The 22089-nt window shown below is 40.0% G+C and overlaps 1 protein-coding gene across 1 annotated transcript; it reads left to right on the top strand.

Moving 5' to 3' along the window:
- The first annotated feature begins 795 nt into the window (after nucleotides 1-795).
- On the top strand, nucleotides 796-20908 carry hadh (hydroxyacyl-CoA dehydrogenase). The gene is made up of 8 exons (XM_062982805.1): nucleotides 796-1007; nucleotides 5673-5801; nucleotides 7066-7223; nucleotides 10687-10813; nucleotides 13902-13991; nucleotides 15425-15497; nucleotides 19890-20006; nucleotides 20316-20908. Exons 1-8 carry the CDS (start codon nucleotides 897-899, stop codon nucleotides 20432-20434), a joined length of 924 nt encoding a protein of 307 aa, XP_062838875.1. The 5' UTR covers nucleotides 796-896; the 3' UTR covers nucleotides 20435-20908.
- The last annotated feature ends 1181 nt before the right edge of the window (nucleotides 20909-22089 follow it).

Genomic DNA, 22089 nt, shown 5'->3' on the forward strand with positions numbered 1-22089 from the left:
CCGGCAGCAGCCATGTGGAGCTCGCTCGTCGCCAAACAGGCCTTCCTGTTCACCAGCGAGCGAGCTCATGGTCCCTGCTGGGGTGGGGGAAGCCTGACGGCGCCCCCCAGGGACCTGCGCCCGAGGCGGCCGCCTCACGTGGCCTCTATGGTGGGGCCGGCCCTGAGTGCAGGTGGTCCCGGTGGTGATGGGCACACTGGGTGCCGTGCCAAAAGATCTCAGCCGGCATTTGGAAACAATAGACAAAAATTGACAAAATTACGATCTGCCAACTGCAAAAGGCCACCCTGCTGGGATCTGCACGCATCATCCGAAAATACATCACACAGTCCTAGACACTTGGGAAGTGTTCGACTTGTGGTTTTGTGAAACGAAATCCAGCATATCTATCTTGTTTGCTGTGTCATACAACGTCGTTGAGTCAATAATAATAATAATAATAATAATAATTACATACAAATTCAGTATAAGAACAAACCTACAGAACCTATCTTGGCTGCAACCTGGGGTCTGCCTGTATTGTAGAAGGATTGCAGTTTGCCTCCACTTTAACTGCAATAGCTCAATGCTATGGAATCATAAGAGTGGGAACCCTTTTTTTTTTTTTGGCAAAGCCCTTGTAGAACTCCTGCAACTCATAGGGTCCCCTAGCACTGAAACGTGGTAGTTCAAGGGTTTGTCAACGTGCATGCCTTCTGCAGTGTAGACGCAACCCTACATGAATGTGTGTACAAAGGTCTTCCTGCTTGGAGGCGGGGATTCTGTGCAGTAGTCAGTTACCATGCGCTCTGCTCCTGGGCTTGGGGCCGAGAGGAAGCCCGGCCCTCTCCTTAGCCTCCTCCTCCTCCTCCTTCCTTGCTTTGCTCCCATTGCAGCAGCAGCAATACTTCTCCGCCATGGCCTTCGCCCGCTTCGCCTCCACCTCCGCCACCGCCGCCGCCAAGAAGCTGGTCGTGAAGCATGTCACCGTGGTTGGCGGGGGCCAGATGGGCGCAGGCATTGCCCAGGTGAGCCCAAGGGCATAGGCAGAGGGCTCCATGCACGACCCACGCCTCTCTTGCCTTCTTCCTTTGCACCCACTCCTTGAGCAGGCATGGGCAAACTTTGGCCCTCCGGGTGTTTTGGACTCCAACTCCCACAATTCCTAACAGCCGGTAGGCTGTTAGGAATTGTGGGAGTTGGAGTCCAAAACACCCGGAGGGCCAAAGTTTGCCCATGCCTGATCTGTAGTATACTGTAGAACAGGCATAGTATTTTGGACTTCAACTCCCACAATTCCTAACAGTCTACCGGCTTCTGGGCGTTGGAGTCCAAACCACCTGGAGGATTAGAAGTTGGGAATTACTGCCAATTAATGCATCTGGACACACACCACTTTGAACAGCTATAGAATCCTGAGAGTTGTAACTTGACAAAATCACTCTTTAGGCTTCTCTGCCAAAGAGTGCAAACTACAACTCCCATCATTCTGTAGCACTGAATCATGGCGGTTCAAGTAGTGTCAAGTTGCATACAGTATGGAATCATGGGAGTTGTATCATGGCCATTGGATGGCCATCTGTCGGGGGTGCTTTGAACGCGATTTCCTGCTACTTGGCAGGGGGTTGGACTGGATGGCCCATGAGGTCTCCTCCAACTCTACGATTCTATGATTCTATGAACATGACAAAGTCTTTAGCCTTTTCTGCCAGATAGTGCACACTACAATTCCATCATTCTATACCATTGAATCATGGCAGTTCAAGTAGTGTCAAGTTGCATTACATTCTACAGTACGGAATCATGGAAGTTCTAGTTTAACTAGTTTAGCCTTCTCTGCCAATCAGTGCAAACTATAACTCCCATCATTCCGTAGCATTAAATCACGGCAGTTCAAGTAGCATCAAGTTGCATTACATTCTACAGTATGAAATGATGGGAGTTGTAGTTTGACAAAGTCATTGGCCTTCTCCGTCAAACAGTGCAATCTATAACTCCCATCAATCTGTAGCATTAAATCACGGCAGTTCAAGTAGCATCAAGTTGCATTACATTCTACAGTATGGAATGATGGGAGTTGTAGTTTGACAAAGTCATTGGCCTTCTCTGACAAACAGTGCAATCTATAACTCCCATCAATCTGTAGCATTAAATCATGGCAGTTCAAGTAGCATCAAGTTGCATTACATTCCACAGTATGGAATGATGGGAGTTGTAGTTTGACAAAGTCATTGGCCTTCTCTGTCAAACAGTGCAATCTATAACTCCCATCAATCTGTAGCATTAAATCATGGCAGTTCAAGTAGCATCAAGTTGCATTACATTCCACAGTATGGAATGATGGGAGTTGTAGTTTGACAAAGTCATTGGCCTTCTCTGCCAAACAGTGCAATCTATAACTCCCATCATTCCTTAGTGTTGAATCAGGCAGTTCAAGTAGTGTCAAGTTGCATGCAGTATGGAATCATGGGAGTTGCAGTTTGACAAAGTCTGTAGCCTTCTCTGCAAGACAGTGCAAACTACAACTCCCGTCATTCCATAGCATTGAATCATGGCAGTTCAGGTAGTGTCAAGTTGCATTACATTCTGCAGTATGGAATTATGGAAGTTGTAGTTTGACAAAGTCTGTAGCCTTCTTGGCCAAAGAGTATAAACTTCAACTCCCATCATTCTGCAGCGTTAAATCATGGCAGTTCAACTAGCGTCAAGTTGCATACAGTATGGAATCATGGGAGTTGCAGTTTGACAAAGTCTTTAGCTTTCTCTGCCAAAAAAATGATGGTGCTGCACAAACTACATCTCTTATGAGTGGAGTCAAACTGCATTATTGCCATATTATAAATGCACCATCCAAACCCCGACTCTGTAGAATAAATGCAGTTCAACATCACGTTTAACTGCCATGGCACAATGATATGGAATCCTGGGTGTTGTAGTTTGACAAGGTCTTTAGCCTTCTTTGCCAATCAGTGCAAACTACAACTCCCAACATTCCATACCATTGAATCATGGCAGTTCAAGTGGTGTCAAGTTGCATTGCATTCTACATAGTAAAGATGCAGCCTTAGTTATTTTGAAAATATCGTGTATACAGTGACCTTCAGGAAATGTGTATAGAGGTGTATATCTAAATGATTTTCCATTTACACTTGGGTCCCACCTCCAAGAAAGTTTATTATATATGTATGTGCAAATCAAAGTATTCCAAAATAAACACAAAAATTCCAAAATATTTCAGATAAGGGAGACTCCAGTTGTAGTAAAAATATGCTAATAGTAATACTCAAGGGATATTATTAGAACACATGAGACATCAATAGGGAGAAATGAGCACCATTGCTACGGAGGACTGTGGAAAGTATGCTGTCCTTTTTCCCAGATGCATGTTCTCTTCTCCATATCCAACTCATTGCTGTTTCACAAGTTGTGTGCCTTCTCTTGTGCAACCTGAATGGCAAGATCTTATCTGGGGTGAGGCAGTGGCTTCAAGCAGCAAGTTGGAGACGTTATAAAAGGCAGCCAATTCACTTACCTTATTGCATTTCTAAATCGCCTGACATGGAGAGAGAGAAGCATTTTATTGATTACTATCAGTATGTCCAAATAACAAATGCTACCCATTTAATTTGTTATAGTATGCATCATAACAGCACACCTTGAATGTACTGTAATTCAGTTTCTATCAACATTCTTGTAAGAGTCGAGATCCTTTTGATTAAACACTTTCCTATTTTAAAGATTTTATAGTCTCAGAACTTTGTGACATGAATGATACTAAAAGTAATATTCTTGAAGAGGAAGATGAGAGTCATCCACGGTTCTGAAAGCCCTTTGTGGAAAGGAAATAGGTGTATGACTGTGGCAGGTGAAAGTTCACCTTGGCTACCTGTGGTGCTTCTTGCTAATTGCCTTTCAGTCTAGTAATAAACATGGAGTCATTTTGGCAGAGAATTGGCTAAAGGCACTTCATTTTCCTTTTGCGGTGAAGCTTCCCTTTAATACATTGGAAAACATTTGGTACTAGCTCACCATGTAATTTTGCTTTTCCAAACAGACATAGAATAACCCCGAGATTGTAACTTCCCACTACCAGGAAAGTTGCAGGGATATAAATCATAAAATGATTATTATTGTTATTATGTATTATTATGTTTGTTTATACCTTGCTTTTTTTCTCTACAAAGGAGATGCACAGCGGCTTACATTAAAAGCATTTCACTTCAATTTAAAATCCAAAAATATACAAACATTAAAATAGAATTAAAAAAAACCTGCAGACCACATGTAGCCCTGAAGTCTCTAGTATCCCCCCTCGATTTTCCAGCTGGAAAAAAACACACACCAGATTGTGTTGTCGAAGGCTTTCATAGCCGGGATCACAGGGTTGTTGTGTGTTTTCCGGGCTATATGGCCATGTTCCAGAAGAAACATGGAACATGGCCATACAGCCCGGAAAACACACAACAGCACACCAGATTTTTTAAAAAGCTGTTTGGAGGATTACCAGTTGCTGAAAAATAACCAGAAGTGAAGGTTATAACTTCTGGCTATTCAAAATGGAAGGCATGGTGCAGCGCTTTCATGCTCTAGAGGTGTTAGGAATAGGACAGTGCAACTCTCTTATCTGTGCAGTATGCCTATCCCTGCTTTAAATCACACTACTGATGATGATGATATATATGATGATGATTTTATTTTGTACCTGCCTCTCTTCAAGGCTCAAAGTGGGGTACAACATAGTGGTTCTCAACCTGTGGGTCACCAGGTGTTTTGTCCAACAACTCCCAGAAATCTTAGCCACTTTACCAGCTGTTAGGATTTCTGGGAGTTGAAGGCCAAAACATTTGAAAACATCTGACAAAAGTAAAACATAAGATCATTTAAACACATGGAGCCCCTGGTGGCACAATGGGCTCCTTGTGCAGGCATGCTGACCAACAGGTCGGTAGTTTGAATCCAGGGAGAGCGGGTGAGCTCCCTCTGTCAGTTCCAGCTCCCCATGCGGGGACATGAGAGAAGCCTCCCACAAGGATGGTAAAACATCAAACATCTGGGTGTCCCCCCTGGGCAATATCCTTGCAGACAGCCAATTCTCTCACACCAGAAGCAACTTGCAGTTTCTCAAGTCGTTCCTGACACACACACAAAAAATTAAACACATATTAAAAGAGATGGACATAAGCTTAAACACATTAAAATCATTGAGCCGAAATGACCAACTTCTTTAAACTTGCGAAGATCCTAGCACTGTAGAGAGGCTGTTAACTTCATTAGAGAGGGAAATAACCTCCAGATGTAATTTTTAAAAAAAATATTGTAGTCCATTCATTGCATCCCTGGTCACATTTTTTGTTCCAGTCCATAACCTCCTCGCAACAGCTTTGGAGCCTAAAGATTGAAAATAGTTGATTAAAAGTATCACAAAGGTGTTGATAGAAAAATGGTCAAGAAATTATAGAATCATAGTGTAGGAAAGAACTATGTGGGTGATCTAGTCCAATTCTGTTCCACGGAGGTACAGTATACACAACTAAAGCTTTCTTGAAAGCTGCCCATTTAAAGACCTTCAGAGTTGGAGAGTCCACCACTAACAGTTTTTCAGTTTAATTTCTCTGCCATCTTTCTCTCTGAAGTCACTTTTCATCCCATATTGATTTCTTTTTGATATACTCCCTCAATCCTCTTTTCTATAGGTTGCTGCATCCACCGGCCACACAGTGATATTAGTGGATCAATCAGATGAAATATTAAATAAATCCAAGAAAGGAATTGAAGACAGTCTGAAAAAAGTGGCGAAGAAAAGGTTTGCCGACAAACCTGAGGTATAGCTTAATATTTATAAATACTGGGAATGGTGGTGGTTGAATGTGACAAATCTGTAAACAGAAGTGCTTCACTTCAGTAGTGTTTGCTGTTATCTCCCTTTCCCATATCTACATAAAGTCCTGGAATGTATACCCTGCAGATATGGGGGTCATGCTGTATACCGTTACGTTTAATATAGGAAGCCACATGCCATATGTGTATATGTTAGATCTGCAAACTACGTGAGATTGGCTATGTGGGGAACAAAAATCTGACTCCGGTAATGGTTTCTCTCTAAAGTTCTCAGTACCAGACCCTTGGTCGGACTCCATTCCCTGGCTCTAGAATACTCATTCTCTCCTCCATCAGCAGCAACTGTCAGTGCCAAGCATAGGAAAGGGCAAGTGAAAAGATTTCCACATGATGGTGATGGTGGAAGCTTTCCTGGGAGAGAGAACTTGGCCATTTAGTACCACTGGGTTAGAGTGAAGTATGACCCCTGTACTTGTAGAGAATCATAAGTTGGAACAGACTGCATGGACCAATACAGTGCAACCCCTGCCATGCGGGAAAAGTACAATCAAAGCATCTCCAGTGTTTGTAGGACCAGTATATCAGGATTTGTAGGAGTGGTACATCACAATTTCACCTACTCACATATGTCCTCCTTTGGACTTTTTCAGGTTCTCCAGGTAATTCTATGATATGCTTCCACTGGAAGTTAACACAGGATCAGCCTAGAGGACCTGGCTAATTCCTAGAGAGGTACTTTTCTAGGAATTTTCTAGGTCCTCCATGGCAACTTTATGCTTTATTCCAGCAGTTGTTCTCCATTTCAGTAGGGTTCACTGTTTCCTATTTCCATGATTAGTTCACAAACATACCTTCTGTGAATGTGGGGGTCATGTTGTATTTTTTTCCTCTGGGTTAAGTTTGTTTGCTAGTTTACATTTACCTATTGAACATTCAGCAATGTTTTAGGAACCAGGACCAATATAGCATTTCCACACATCGTATCAGAATGCTGCTTTTAAGTAGTATTAATGAAAGTGATGGTTAGTGGGCCCAAGTTTTTAGGAACAAAAACAGAATAAAAATATAAATATTTTGGCAGAAATATAGTACCAAACCCTAGCACACAGGGAAAATAAGTTGCCAATCTCTCACTGCTGTAGAGGACTTGCTGTCTTCTTTGTTGAAGTATGTTGCAAGTAAAATGGGAATCCTCCTGTGACAATGAATGAAATACTCAGTGGTTTTGTTCTTTCTCCAACTTCTCAGGCTGGTGCAGAGTTCATTGAGAAAACTTTAAAGAACATCGGCACAAGCACAGATCCCGTCTCAGTTGTACATAGTACTGACCTTGTAGTGGAGGCCATTGTGGAAAATCTATCAGCAAAACATGACCTCTTCAAGACACTGGATAAGTTTGCACCAGAGTATGTTCTTCAGTTCCAAAACTAATGCAAAAGGCCATTGATAGCTATAGCCTGTTCTAAATACCTATTCATTTTTCATGAAGTTGGTGGAGTCAAAACTTCCTATCCTATGCATGCTCTTCTCTTAATTGGAAGAAAAAAATCCAAATATCTGATCAGTAGATATACCTTCCGTTGTGCTTCTTAACTAATCACCTATCCGTTTGGGATGTAAGTTTCTTTCATAGATCCACAAATTGGAAACAGTATGTGGGTCTATGAAAGAAGAAGCAAGCACCTTTTTAAATTTCCTGCCACAATTTAGCTCAGAGATCACTGATATATTAACAAAAGGAATAATTTTTTTTTCATGTCATTAGCAACTTGAGAAACTGCAAGTTGCTTCTGGTGTGAGAATTGGCCGTCTACAAGGACGTTGTCCAAGGTATGCCCAGATATTTTACCATTCTGCGGGAGGCTTCCCTCTTGTCCCTACATGGAAAACTGGAGCTGACAGACAGGAGCTCACCCTACTCCCTGGATTCTAAATGCCGACCTTTCAATCAGCAGTCCTGCCGGCACAAGGGTTTAACCCAGTGGGTCTCAACATGGGGTCCCCAGATATTTTTTGGCCTACAACTCCCAGAGATCCCAGCTAATTTACCAACTGTTAGGATTTCTGGGAGTTGAAGGCCAAAAACATCTGGAGACCCCAGGTTGAGAACCACTGGTTTAACCCAATGCCCCCCAACTGTTTTTACAGTTTGATACCATTTTAACTGCCACCACCCAATGCTATGGAATCCTAGGAAAACTCCAGCTCCCATGATTCCATAGCATTGCTCTATGGAAATTAAAAGGATGTCAAAACTGCATCGGTTCTATGGTGTAGATACACCCTTAAACTCCCCAGTTTTTCTGACCAAAACAAAGGAATAATTGCTAATCTTGAGAAACCGCCAAGAGTGATAGTGCACCTTTAAAATTAGTAGTTTCACAAAAAAAAAACAAGCAAAACAATTCATGCTGACGATATATAGTAGCTTAATCTGCTGGCGTTTTTCTCATATGGTGAAATATTTTCTATAGTTTTTATATTAGCAGTCTTTATTTAAACCATAATAGCACAACAGTTTGAAAAAGGAAATCACTCTCAAGGTTGAAACCTAAGATGATTTCCAAATAAAGCATCCGATGTGAAGATACAGTTCTGCAGCAAGTTTGGAAGCTTATCTTCTTTTCATGCGGGCGTTTCTCTGATAACTTATAACTTGAAGATCATCTCGCTGTGTCCATTGGGAGTTGTATGAGAAATGAGTGAAGATATTAGCTTCTGAAGAAAATGAAGGTGGAGCAATCCTCTGCTTATGAGGAAAGATTAAAAAGATATCCCTCTTCCAAAGAACCACCTTCAATGAATTATTTAAGAAAAACCCCACCCATGCCTCCAGCTGCTTACGCCATATAGGTTTAATCTTCCCTGCTGCCATAGGTTTTGAAGAATTATATTTTTAAATGAGCAATGCTATCAGAAAGTTAATTCTAGGCTGATTTAAATTAATCAGCTAAATAGGCTGCAGGGCTAAAAATGAGTGGAATATAGGCCAATTTAAAAGGCATATATTTTGCAGATTGCTGTATAAATGTCACTATCACTAATGAAGGAGGTGCAGGTTCTGTTGGGCTATAAAACCAAAATAAAGTCACTGGAAAACAGATAGGTGTCAGCATGTTTGTGAAACACTGAAGATTTCAGGTGTATAAATCCCCATTGTCATGCTAGTGAGCCAACACCTCCCTCCCAAAAAACCCTAACCCAGAATAAGAACAAAATTCCTGTTAATAGCCATTAAATAATTGTTCATTGGAGAACAAAAACAAATTGAGGTGATAAGATGGAATCAAGTATTCTGCAGAAGGGCATTTCTGTCTGTTAAGAAAGTTAATAGGAGTCCTTATGTTAGGGAAAAAAGTATCTAATTGGCAATGTGTTGTTGAAGGTTTTCATGGCCGGAATCACTGGGTTGTTGTGAGTTTTCTGGGCTGTATGGCCATGTTCCAGAAGCATTCTCTCCTGATGTTTTGCCCACATCTATAGCAGGCATCTTCAGAGGGTGTGAGGTCTGTTGGGAAATTATTTAAGTGGGATTTATATATCTGTGGAAGGTCCAGAGTGGAGAAAGAACTCTTGTCTGTCGGAGGCAAGTGTGAATTTTGCAATTGGCCACATTGATTACCATTGAATAGCTAAGGCAAGAGTTCTTTCTCCCACCCTGGACATTCCACAGATACATAAACCCCACTTGCCTAGTTTACAATAGACCTCACAACCTCTGAGGATGCCTGCCATAGATGTGGGTGAAATGTTAGGAGAGAATGCTTCTGAAACATGGCCATACAGCCTGGAAAACGCACAGCAACCCACTAGCTAATGGCATTTTGTAAAATGTTCACTTTTACAATTAATCTTTCCTAGCTGTTGATATGCAATCTCATGACTACCACAACAAGTACATGACAGAGAGCTGGTACCATTCACAGCATTCATCTGCTGAGACTATTGTTTCTGTTAGTTAAATACAATAGGCTAAACTCAATTAAGGCTCCTTTTACTACTATTTGAGCACAAAACTTCTGAGGAATGCAATGCCTTTAAGAAGAAGGTAACCTAAACCATCTGTATTTGATCAGGCAAGTACCTGCTAACAAAAGACTGGGATTTTTTTTAAAAAAAAATTAAAAGCAACACTAATGTGCATTTGAAATACTTTCTTCAATGTTCTAGAGGAACAAGGTGGTCAAAGCATGTGATTATGCTAAGGAAAGGGAAATATATCTTTCACTGCTGTGTCTGTGTGTGGCAGTATGTCCTTTAAAGTATCCACAAATCAGCCCCATGTTTTCATCAGGGGGTAAATCCTCAATTATTATTGTTGTTGTTAATTAATTGTACCAAAAACTCACACCTAGCATTAAACGTTTTTTCATGTCACTGGAATAGTTTTTGAGCTTGTCCTTCCTGCCAAACTTCTTTTCTTACGGATTCGAAACACTCTTCCTTTTCTGTTAGGTAAAGACAAGGCGCTATATGAGCCGTTTCACATTTAATTGATTTATGCCAATTTTCTGAAATTTAACACAGCCAGTGATACTACAATGAAACAATCAGTGGTTTTCCTTAATCATATTATTTTCCATTATATATCCCACTAGGTGGTGCTGCAGATATGGGAATAGGTTTTTTATTATGGAATTTGGTATCATACTGGATTAAAATGATGTAAAGCCTATTTGAACATGGAAACTTGAACTTAAAAATGCATGCTATGTGGACTCTTTTGCCTAGAATTCAAGCTGTTGAAGAAAAGATCTGAGATCCAATAATGCCTGACTATAATTGTTATGCTGCTGAAATATTACTTGATATTTCCAAGTGCATTGATGATAAAGTAACTAACATTAAGTGGGCTTTCTTTGCCCACAGGCACACAATATTTGCCAGCAACACCTCTTCCTTGCCAATCACAGATATAGCCAATGCAACTACACGGCAGGACCGGTTTGGTGGCCTACATTTCTTTAATCCAGTGCCTGTGATGAAACTTGTGGAGGTAAGGGATCTTGGGAGGAAAACTCCCAAAATAAATACTGTGGTGTGATTGGTACATGCTGTTATTTATGTGATTTTGAGGTTTCTGTTTAATGCTGTAAAGGAGTGATGAGATAAATACTTGCACTGGATAGTGTGTATATATATATTTGCCTGTCGACATACGGCAACCTCATGAATTTCATACAGTTTTCTTCAGCAAGGATCCTCAGAGGTCATTTTGCCAGTTTTGTCCTCTAAAATACAGCTCACATGGTATTCATAGGTGGTCTCCCATCCAATGCATAATCAGAATTGACCCAGCTTAGCTTCCAAAATAATTGTATATGTTAGAATTGCCAGTGAAATATAAAATATTCACAGGAGAACCCATGCTTTTATTTTGTGGGGCTAATACAATGCTTGAAAGCCTTCAGTTAAGATTTTTCCATGGGGATTGACCCTCTCAATCAGCCATGTCCACATGGCTGTGAACTTCAAAGAACTATTCAGTAGTACTAAAAGATACTCCTTTAAGACCTTCCTAATTAGAGGGATCCAGCTACTTATTATTAGAAGTCAGTTTGAAAAGCTTCCAGGTGACTACTTGAACTGTGATTCAGTGCAAAGTTGCTCAAAGTGGTGGTCCCTGGATCTGTATACCTGTCACGGATCTACTGGCTGTTGGTCCCTTGAAAGTTTCCAAGGAAGGAAAGAAGAAAATCAGCGGGTACAAATTTAGTTGCCAGTCTCTAACAATTGGTGAAAAAATCTTCCCAGTCCTCCACATCTCAGAAGCTCAGGTTTAGTGCATAGGGAAAGCATTGCCTCATCATAAAATCTCTCCCTTTCCAATAACCTATAAGTAGTTTTTACACTTTAATATAAGGCTTAAGCATTGCAACCTAAGTATTGCTTGCTGGATTCTGGGCACTCTGCATTCTTCTGCCACTTGTTTGTGTGAATTGAACATAATGACAGTTGTTTTTGTGTGCAAGGGCAGTCTCTTAAATTACCATCTCATCTTTAAAATCAAAGCAGCCTTATTATGTCAGGTCAGTGATTAGTACTGTTCTGTCTTCTGCCTTGATGCTGGAATGTGAATAATTGAGCAAACAAACAAAAAAACCCTCGAGTTAAGTTGCCAGTTTATATCCACAAGCAGTTCTTAAGTAGGACAAGCACGTCTTCCTTTTCTCTCTTGTAGCCCCCACCCAAAGGGAAAAATTCTGGGATGGTAGTGAAGGAAGAGTTTCAAAGGGATGTGTTGTGGACTCTGAGGAAACTGTATGTAAGAGCTTGGCAGAGTTCATATTTCTTGCACATCCCACAGAGACGTCTTCAGTATCATTCTAAACCTGGCTATATATCCTATCCTGACTTGGTTGACAGCAACTTAAAAAGCTAGTGAATGTGCTCATTATTATCTGTCCACACATATGCCTTCAGAAATCTGACTTATGCATTTGTAACATTTATATATGTGTTTCCTTCAGTTAGCTGAAGGCAAATTAAACTCACAAAAATGACACATTTATATCGTGTGTTTCCTTCAATTAGCTCAAGGCAACATAAACTTACTGAATATGACATCCCAGTTCACCCTATATAAGATTATGTGACTTTACATACACTCCTGACTAATGAAGTACCATACATAAGAATGCTGTTTTTATTAGACTTAAAGCCTACCTATACCACATGCTGTTGTTTGCACTGGCCATCCAAGGATCTGTAGGAAATTCACATGCAGCCCTTTTGCTCTGAGGCCTCTTGTTCTGAATTTAAGCATGTTGTGACCATGCTTTGTAAGTGGCACACTGTATTAACACGTTACATGCTCTCTGATGAAACTTCCATTGCATTAAAACTGCAGAATGCATGTTTTAGCCTGTTCCTGTAAGCCACCCCAAGCCCTAGGGGAGTGGCGACATACCGGTCGCCATTATTTATTGAATAATAAATAAATAAATAAATAAAATGTTATAATTTAAATGTATCTGAATAGTTGAAAGAGGAGAGCCGGCATGGCTAGTGTTTTGCCAAATTGCAAATTAGTTCTTGTGAATCCAGATACAATAAGCACACTGGTGACTGATGAATAAAGAAAAAAATATTTACAATAAAGCAAATAAAGATGTAAACAGAAAGCAAGAGAAACAATACCAAGTTTCCTTTTTTGATTATGGGAACCCCAGGAAAAGTGACAAGGAAGACCCCAATTTGGCTAATTCATGTAAGACAGTAACCAGTCTATGCTTACACCAAGTTTCCAACAAACAAGACAAACTGCCTCCCTCTTATGCCAGCCGTCCTGGGTAATTTCCCACCTGGTGTCTCTAATGAACCAAGGCTGAGCTGAATTCTTGCCTTCAAGCCAGAGGCCAGCCTGATAACATCCTTCATGCTCTCTCTGGCCTTGCTCCAGTAAAGATTTATAGTAATTAGGGCTTTAACTAAAACATTCAGGCACCATATCACCGACTTCTCAATATACAAAAGCCTTCCAAGATAATGTTTCCCCTATAGCTAGTGATTTGAGTGTTGGACTCCACAGCTGGAGAAGAGGTTCATCCCCACCACCACCATGAAAACTTACTGGGTGATCCTGGAAAGGTTACACACTTTCAGCCTCAGAAAACCCTGGGATAGGTTCACTTTAGGGTTTCCAAAAGTCAGAAAGGATTTGAAGGCACACGACAACAATAGTTGAAAGAGAGGTAGAAAAAGGAATGATCCACTTTCAATGAATTGCTTGAATTATGGAGGAGCTGAGCATGATTTGTTTGTTGTTGGTTGTCTAGTATTCTGTTTTATGAGAGATTACATTTTATGAAAGGTAGCTTATGGATAGAGAAAGGCAGTTGTGTTTGTAGCATTGGAATACAGCTTTGGAAACCAATGAAATCTATCACTGGGCAAAGAAACCCAGTGGGTAACATAGAGCAAGTCACATTTTCTCAGCCTTAGAGCCTTTCAAACAAATTTTTCCAATAAAATCCCATGGTTGGGGCTCCATAAGTTGGAAATTATTCAAAGGCACAACAACAGCTTATTGTTTGTATGGTGAGACAACTATCATCCTTCACTTCATGTTTTTTTGGTGCCAGGTTGTGAAGACACCCATGACCAGCGAAAAGACTTTTGAGTCCCTTGTGGATTTCACCAAAGCGTTAGGGAAGAACCCAGTGGCATGCAAGGTAAGTACATTTTAAATTAAAGGAGTGTGATCTAAGTAGATGCAGAGAGCTTCAAATTCCATCAAACAATATTTTTCTAATTTAATACAATACAAAGTCAGAGTTTTCATTTGAATTAGGAGTAAGTTGACTTGTGATCCTCTGGATGTTGTTGGATTTTAACTCCAAGCATCTGCTAATGTTGGCTGTGCTGGCCAGGACTGATCAGAGTTGCAGTCCAAAAACATCTCGAGGTTCATAAGCTGTGTCCATACCTGATTTAAATAGGGAATACCATTTACAGCAGTCAACAGCTTACTTTGTAATCTTTTGTCCAGAGCTTGGAAAAGGTTTTTAAAGGAATTGTTTATGCAATTTGTTTCAACACTCAAATAAGAAGCTTTTATTTCCATCGCTATTTCAACCCAACATTTCAGAAAATCATATCAAAATTCTCCCTCAGATATTCTAAATTTGCAAATGTCACATGTCACACAGAAACACAGTAACAACGTTGCTAGGCATTGTTATTTTTGCAAGAGAAATGCTCTATTAAGGTTATCTCTCAAAAAAAAAACCAAACACTTTAAGTAGCATTATTACATTTAATATGCTACTTCAGGCTCTAGTTATCTAGCATATAAGAAGCATATTGCAGTAAGCCCTCCACTTATGTAAAGGTTATGGGCACTGGATCCTCACGAAAAGAGGAAAAACACAAATTAAGAACATTGCTGATTTTTTTTAATCTAAGAGAATACTTCTTTGGAAATTTCTAGGTCCTCCAGCATGATTCTATGGCCAACTTCCTCTAGAATATGACCAAAGAATTGTGTTGGAGGGACCTACAGATGCCTAGACCATTTTCCCTATAGGAATTGCTAGGTTCTCCAGCAAGATTCTGTATTCCATAGTACATAGAGTCATGCTGGAAGACCTAGAGTGGTCTTGATTGAAGATAGATCCATCAAAATCACAAATAATCAAATCTGCCAATGTGGCAGGACAACTGTAATTAGTTGTGGACCTTTCAAAGCTAAGAGGTAAGCTGTAAGTGAAACCAGAATGGATATTCTGGAGAAGCCTTAATTCTACCATTTCTTTTGCCGGTACGTCCCCAGGTGTTTTGGCCTACAACTCCCAGAAATCCCAGCCTGTTTACCAGCTGTTAGGATTTCTGGGACTTGAAGGGCAAAACATCTGGGAACCCACAGGTTGAGAACCACTGGCTTAGAGGAAGATGGCCCCCCTGAGACTTCATGACTTTGTTGGAATGTGTACCAAGCAAGGTTGCACAAAATGTGATCAGAGGCTGTTTAACTCGCCCACCCACGCCCCAAAAAGAAACCCTGTTTCTACAATTGTCAGGTTCTCAGGATTTCTCTTTTTAGGGCTGAGGTATTTTATCATATTGTAAGAATTCTCTATTTTAAGCCCCTTTTTTCTGTTCACAGGACACCCCTGGATTTATTGTGAACAGGCTTCTTGTACCTTATCTTATGGAAGCTGTTCGGCTTTTTGAAAGAGGTAAAGATAAACCATAAACCTTGTTTTTTCCCATTCTATACATGAGATGCTATTTTACTACAACATTGTATATAATGGGATGAGCATCCATGGAATTTTGGTATCCACTGGGGGATTCTGGAACCAACCACCAATAGGTATTTCCTCATCTCAACAGCTGCTGCCCCTCCTCTTCCACTCCACCTCTGCACCTTGACCTGGCAACCTTAGGAACGGAAGAGCCTTGCAGCCACTGCTGTTGCATCTTCCTCTCCCATCAGGTTGGGCACTCACACAGTGGCCTTCTCGCCCAGCTGTGCCTCTTTGCCTTGACCCAGCTGCCAGCTCTTGGGCTGCCAGGTCAAGGCCAGAAGGTCGAGTTGGATGAGGCGAGGTGACCACGGCATGAGTGAACAACCCAACAAGTGTCTGCAAGTTGCCCCTGTCCCTCAGGGCAGTGCCAGTGAAGAGCAAGCAAGAGTGGGTTTACATGTGCGATTCTAATGCACCATCGCTTTACATTTCCCAACTGGCCTCATTCACGGGTCCTTCAAAACTTTCCCCTTAGTTTGGAAGACGTCGTGAATGGGGCTAGTTCGGAAGTGTGTGGGGCTGGCAAAAGGGCATGGTGCAGTACATTCTGTAGTAAATCTTTTTTTGTAATGCACACATTCAAAATTGAGGTGTGCTTTACATTTGATGGCACCTTACACTTGGGTAAATACAGTATATAACAGCCAACAGGATAAAATGAAGGAAGGAGGATTAAATTGAAGGAAATAGGACAGTTTGATGGCCCAGGAATGAGAATAGTGTAGTGGTGGTATGGATTTATTTGTAGAACAAAGTACTGGAGAAGAAGCTCTTCCTGGCCATGGGCTTCTTATACTCATGTGGACAAAAATGAGGAAATCATAGTGTTTAAATCCCAGCACAAGTTAATTCTTGAAATAAACGTTGACTTCAAAGGATGCACATTTGCTTTGTGAAGAGTTAAAGAAAGTTACACTGTGTAAGTGTTCAAACTTAAGCCCCCTTTCATGCTTTTAAGAACGTTGTTTCAAACATTTTATTTGGAAGTCAGCCTTCCCTTATAGATGAAAGGCCTCCATTATCAAGATCTCTGTAAATATATTTTAAATATTAAAAGCTCCCTTTGTAGATCATAAAAATTGTCTTCGGCTTGTGAAACAAAATGAGCGATACTTCTTGCTCATCCATCAGCAAATATCACTAATTATTCCTCAAAGGCAGAATGAAAACAAATTAGTGATATCTCCTTTTTAAAGTACATGAGTGGCATTGCACAAACAATGCTAATTTCATCTAAGACATCATATAAAATGCGTCAGCTAAATGTTTTATTTTGGGATGCATAAAATATATTAACTATTAAATTTACATGGATGAAAAACTAGATATGACTTTTTCTGCTCAAATATATATTTAATTTAAATTTGAATAGCCGTGTCCTGATTTCCATTCTTGTTGTGACTTTAAAAACTATAGATTATAGTTGCTCCTTCACATTTGCTGGGGGTTAGAAGTACAGGACTCCCGTAAAAGTGGGAGAAAACCATAAATTTAAAAAAAAACCCAGCATTTTATCTTAGAGAACACTTTTCTAGGAATATCTAGGTTGTCCGGAGACCTATAAATGCCTAAAGAAGCGTTCCTTCTAGCAATCTCTAATGCATCTCTATAGTTACTCTCTGCTGAAATTTGACCATAGAATTGCACTGGAGAATCTAGAGACAACATATTAATCAAATATATGAATCAACAAATGTGCAAAGGTGAAATCTGCAAATTTGGAGGCTCAATTGTGATAAATGAAGATACTAGTGAAATTGGTAGAATTCTAGTGGAGTTCTCTGCATTTGAGGGTCAATGATTATGGCTTCATTTTCATTCTTTCATCAGAACCCTCTCTCTACCTCTTGAAGCAGTAGATATATTGGATAATCACTGGTCACATAACCAAATGGAGGATTATGACCTGTTAGGATCATAACCAATTGGATTATGACCAATTGGAAAAACCATAAGCTGTATATCTTTTAGAAAAAGAAATGGTATCCACGTGTAGTTATGCTGGGCAATTGGTTTTCAGCAGTTAGACTGATTTCCAGTTGACTCTAAATTATTAGGAACAGAGAATATGCCAATACACAAAATATATATGTTTAGCAGATCTTCAGAAATGTTGTTTAGTGTTCAAAACACATCTACTCTCCCCTAAATATCTTGTTTCTATTTCATGCTCTCCAAAGACAAAATTCAAGTAGACTTCTTTAAAAAATTACTTGTTAGTTTTACTCACAGCTTCATGAATTTAAATACACAGGCACATTTCTTGTTAGTTTAAACTTTAAAACATTTCAGTTTGTGTCTTTAACTTTCAGTCTTTATCAGTCTCTTCAACACTATACTGTTCTATTCAACTGTCTTTTATAACTCTCTGCTTTTCAACTGTCATCTTCAATGATCATCCTTCAACTATCAACTTTTCAACTGTGTTCTAAACAGTCCCTGATCTGGTCGCATGGTCTGCAAGCCCTCCCACAACCTCAAAACATAGAGTTAAGAAAAACTACACACCACAAAACACATATACATACAGGGAACACATAACTCCTATGTTGCCTCAGCTTCACTGGCTTCCGATTTGCTGCCAAGCACCATTTAATGTGCTGGTCTTGGCCTATAAAGCCCAAAAAGGTTCTGGTCCAACTTACCTGTCTGAATACATCTCCTCTTATGAGCCTACTAGAACTTTAAAATCGTCTGTGGAGGCCCTGCTCGCAGTCCCACCCTCCTCACAAGCACAATTGGTGAGGACGAGAGACAGGGCCTTCTCAGAGGTGGCTCCCCGGCTATGGAACTCCCTCCCCAGCGACATCAGGCAGGCCCCATCCCTTCTGGTTTTCAGAACAAAGCTAAAGACCTGGCTCTGCACACAAGCTTTCGAGGAATAAGTCACTTCAGGTTGCGACACAGTTTGAATAAGGATTATGAGCTAGGATTTTGGGTGTATGAAACAATTAATAGATAATCAATAAAGCACATAAAACAATATATAGAGATCAAAATATATAAAGTGTATAAACTATTAATTGTTTTAATTGTGGGGATATGTTTATTGTTTTATTGTTAGTTTTACCAGCATTGAATTTTTGCCAGAGCTATAAGCCGCCTTGAGTCCCCTGTGGGTTGAAAAAGGCGGGGTATAAATGAAGCAAATAAATAAATACATACATACATACATACATGAACAATATATACTTCAGTAATTAAAAAGTATATTATATGCAGACAAATCATTAAACAGAGGAGGCTTTAGAAGATTCCCTATTTCCAACAAAATAAATGTTCTTGTAGGCTAAATGTTTATAAAGTTTCTACTGTCAGATCTTCTACATGTCTGCTGAGGAATTTATGCATATACCATAGAAACATGTTCATGTCAAAGAGTCAGAAATATGATCTAAAAATTGGTTTATTATTATTATTATTATTATTATTATTATTATTATTAACTTTATTTCTACCCCAACTTTCTCCCCATGGGGATTCAAGGCGGTTCACAATTACATGACACAAGCCAATAAATTTACAAATGGTAAAACAAAAATTAAAAACAAATTTTAAAACAATTAAATATTTGTGTCATGGACATAAGTTAAAAGTTGAAGTATAATAAATACAATTGAAATTACATTTTAAACTCAAAATTCTCACAGAATCCCACCCACCACCTCCCCAGCAGCATGGCTCTCATCCGCCTCCAAATGCCTGCTAGCACAGAAAGATCTTGACCATCCTGGTCTCTCTTGGGAGGAAGTTCCGCAGTCTTGGAGCAGCCACCGAAAAAGCCCTCTTCCACGTTCCCACCAAGCACACTTGAGCAAGTGGTGGGACAGAGAGAAGGCCCTTCCCAGTTGATTGTAGATGTCTACCAAGTTCATAGAAAGAGACACGGTCCTTCAGATAACCAGAACTGGAGCTTTGCAGCTGAAAACCAGAACTTTGAATTCTGCTGATATCTGGGTCTCCACGTTCAGGGCTGAATCCACGAGTACCCCCAACTGCGAACCTGTGTTTTCAGGGGGAGTGTAACCCCATCTAACTCAGTTCAAACTCAAAACAAAGCAATTGATACATATCGAACTGACAGCAACAGACAAGCACTGAATGTATATCATGTATATCTGTTCCCCATTTGATTCCACTGTGAAAAATTATTCTTGGTTCACGTTTCCTGTATCAACAGCAAATCTTCTCTAGACAGCTGACTTTTGAAATCTACAATTTTCTTGAGAAGTGCAACCTCTGCACCAAGTTCATGCTATGAGGGAGAGAACAAATGGTGAACTTTCTTTATCTGAATGTTAATATTTTCTCCCTTCCTAGGAGATGCAACCAAGGAAGATATTGATATAGCCATGAAGCTGGGGGCAGGCTATCCCATGGGCCCATTTGAACTCTTGGACTATGTTGGCTTGGATACCAGCAAATATATTATAGATGGTATGTATATTTTTTGGACTGGGTACACGTATTATATGCTGCTTTTCCTTACATCCCAAGACAGGCCCAGTGCACCTCACAAATTAAAATAGATATTTTTGATGCAAACCACTGTTCTTATTTAAACATTTATATTTTTATCATGCATTTTGGATAGCCTGCAATATTGGGCTGTGTGGAACTGCCCTTGGTTGTGGATGAACCATGTTGGAAAGTATATGGAAACATCTGTGATAGGTTACCAAATTGAGATGTGTATTTGCTTAATATTATGAACACCACTGTTCCCTTTTTCCTTTCTCTGTCCAGGGTGGCAGTCATTAGACCCAGACAACCCCCTCTTTGCTCCAAGCCCGCTGCTGAACAAACTGGTAGAGGAGAAGAAACTGGGAAAGAAGACTGGTGAAGGATTTTATAAACACAAATAAACATTGCCTTGTGCTATATTTTTCTTGCCTGCATAAGGATAACCCCTGTGCCATTTGGTATTTCCATACTGTGCCTGGATTTCTGTTTAATCTGGATCTTAAGAAACAGTAATCACTGGCTGCAGTGTCTTCGCACAAATTGTTTTTCTTGGCTAATGATTTGTTTCCTTGATCTATAATCTTAGATCTTTATACACTCTGGTGCCTTTCTTCTTCTTTCTCCAAACAAGGTTTGGATTCATGGGTTTGTATCAACCTGTTAAACCATGAGACATTTTAATTCAATATATGAGTATCAGGATCACCTGGAAATAGAATGCATTGCTTTTAATTTGCATTGATTTTGATCCAATAGGTGGCAGCATGACACTTATGAATTTGTAGCTGGAACAGAGTTTTGTATGGAGACCATAGCAATTTTATTATGTGCTAAAATGTGTACACTGGTGTAAATAAATGAAAATATATACTACAGTTTCCCATATTTTATTTTTTGTGTTGTTGTTAGCATCTGTCAAGTCAGCTTTGTCTTAGGTTAGCCTTTTGAATGAGAGGCCTCCAAGAAACTTTTCCCATCTGTCTTACTCAAGTCCTGCAAGCTCAGAACTTAATTGAATTCTGACCTCTTGCAATTTTGTCTTCCTCTTTTCTTATCAGCTCCCACCTTACTAACACCTCATCTCATTATATGCCTGATGGTATGATAGCTTCAGTCTGTTCATCTTGGCTTCTAGGGAGAGTTCAGGCTTGATTTGCTGTCGGACCCATTTGTCCTTTCAACAGCCCATGATATCTGTGGAATTCAAATGAGGTGATTCTCTTCCTGCCAGTTTCCTCACTCTCCTGAATATATAGAAACCAAAATATTAATAGTATGAAAGTTTTTGATTTTATTATCTACTTGATACTTGAGGATCTTATCTAGATCCTTCACAGCTGCTCTTCGAAGTCACAGCCTTCTGCTTATTTGACTTTAGTTTCCATTATGAATTATGACTGAGCCAAGGTATTATATAAGTCTTTCACTATTTTGGTCTCTTCATTGTGTACCTTGAGTTGTTTACATCATCCATGGTTATTGTTTTTGTTTCTATAATGTTCAGCTTTTGCACTTCCTTTCTTGACTTTCCTTGATAATTGTTGCAAGTCTTTGGTATTTTCTGCAAATAATATGGTATCATCTGCATATCTTGTTGGCATTTTATCCTGAAAATAAGGAGCAGTGGTGGCACAATGGGTTAAACCATTGTGCCGGCTGAACTGCTGACCTGAAGGTTGGGTTGCTGACCTGAAGGTTGCTGATTTGAATCCGTGAGATGGGGTGAGCTCCCGTCTTGTCAGCTCTAGCTTGCGGAGACATTAGAGAAGCCTCCCAGTAGGGTGGTAACACATCTGGGCGTCCCCTAGGCAACGTCTCTGTAGATGGCCAATTCTTTCACACCAGAAGTGACTTGCAGTATGTTCTCAAATCGCTTCTGACATGATAAAAAAAAATCCTGCAAATTTCAGTCTTTTTCCTTTGAGGTTTTCCTTGAGACTATCACATGTTCTGCATATAAATTAAATAGACTCAATAATGAAATGCAGCCTTTTCTGACCTCCCTGCCAATTGGAAACCATGGGTATTGCTTTTGTATTTGTATTTCAGTTTTACC

This window comes from Anolis carolinensis, chromosome 5 (genome assembly GCF_035594765.1).
Source record: "Anolis carolinensis isolate JA03-04 chromosome 5, rAnoCar3.1.pri, whole genome shotgun sequence".
Classification (NCBI taxonomy): Eukaryota; Metazoa; Chordata; class Lepidosauria; order Squamata; family Dactyloidae; genus Anolis; species Anolis carolinensis.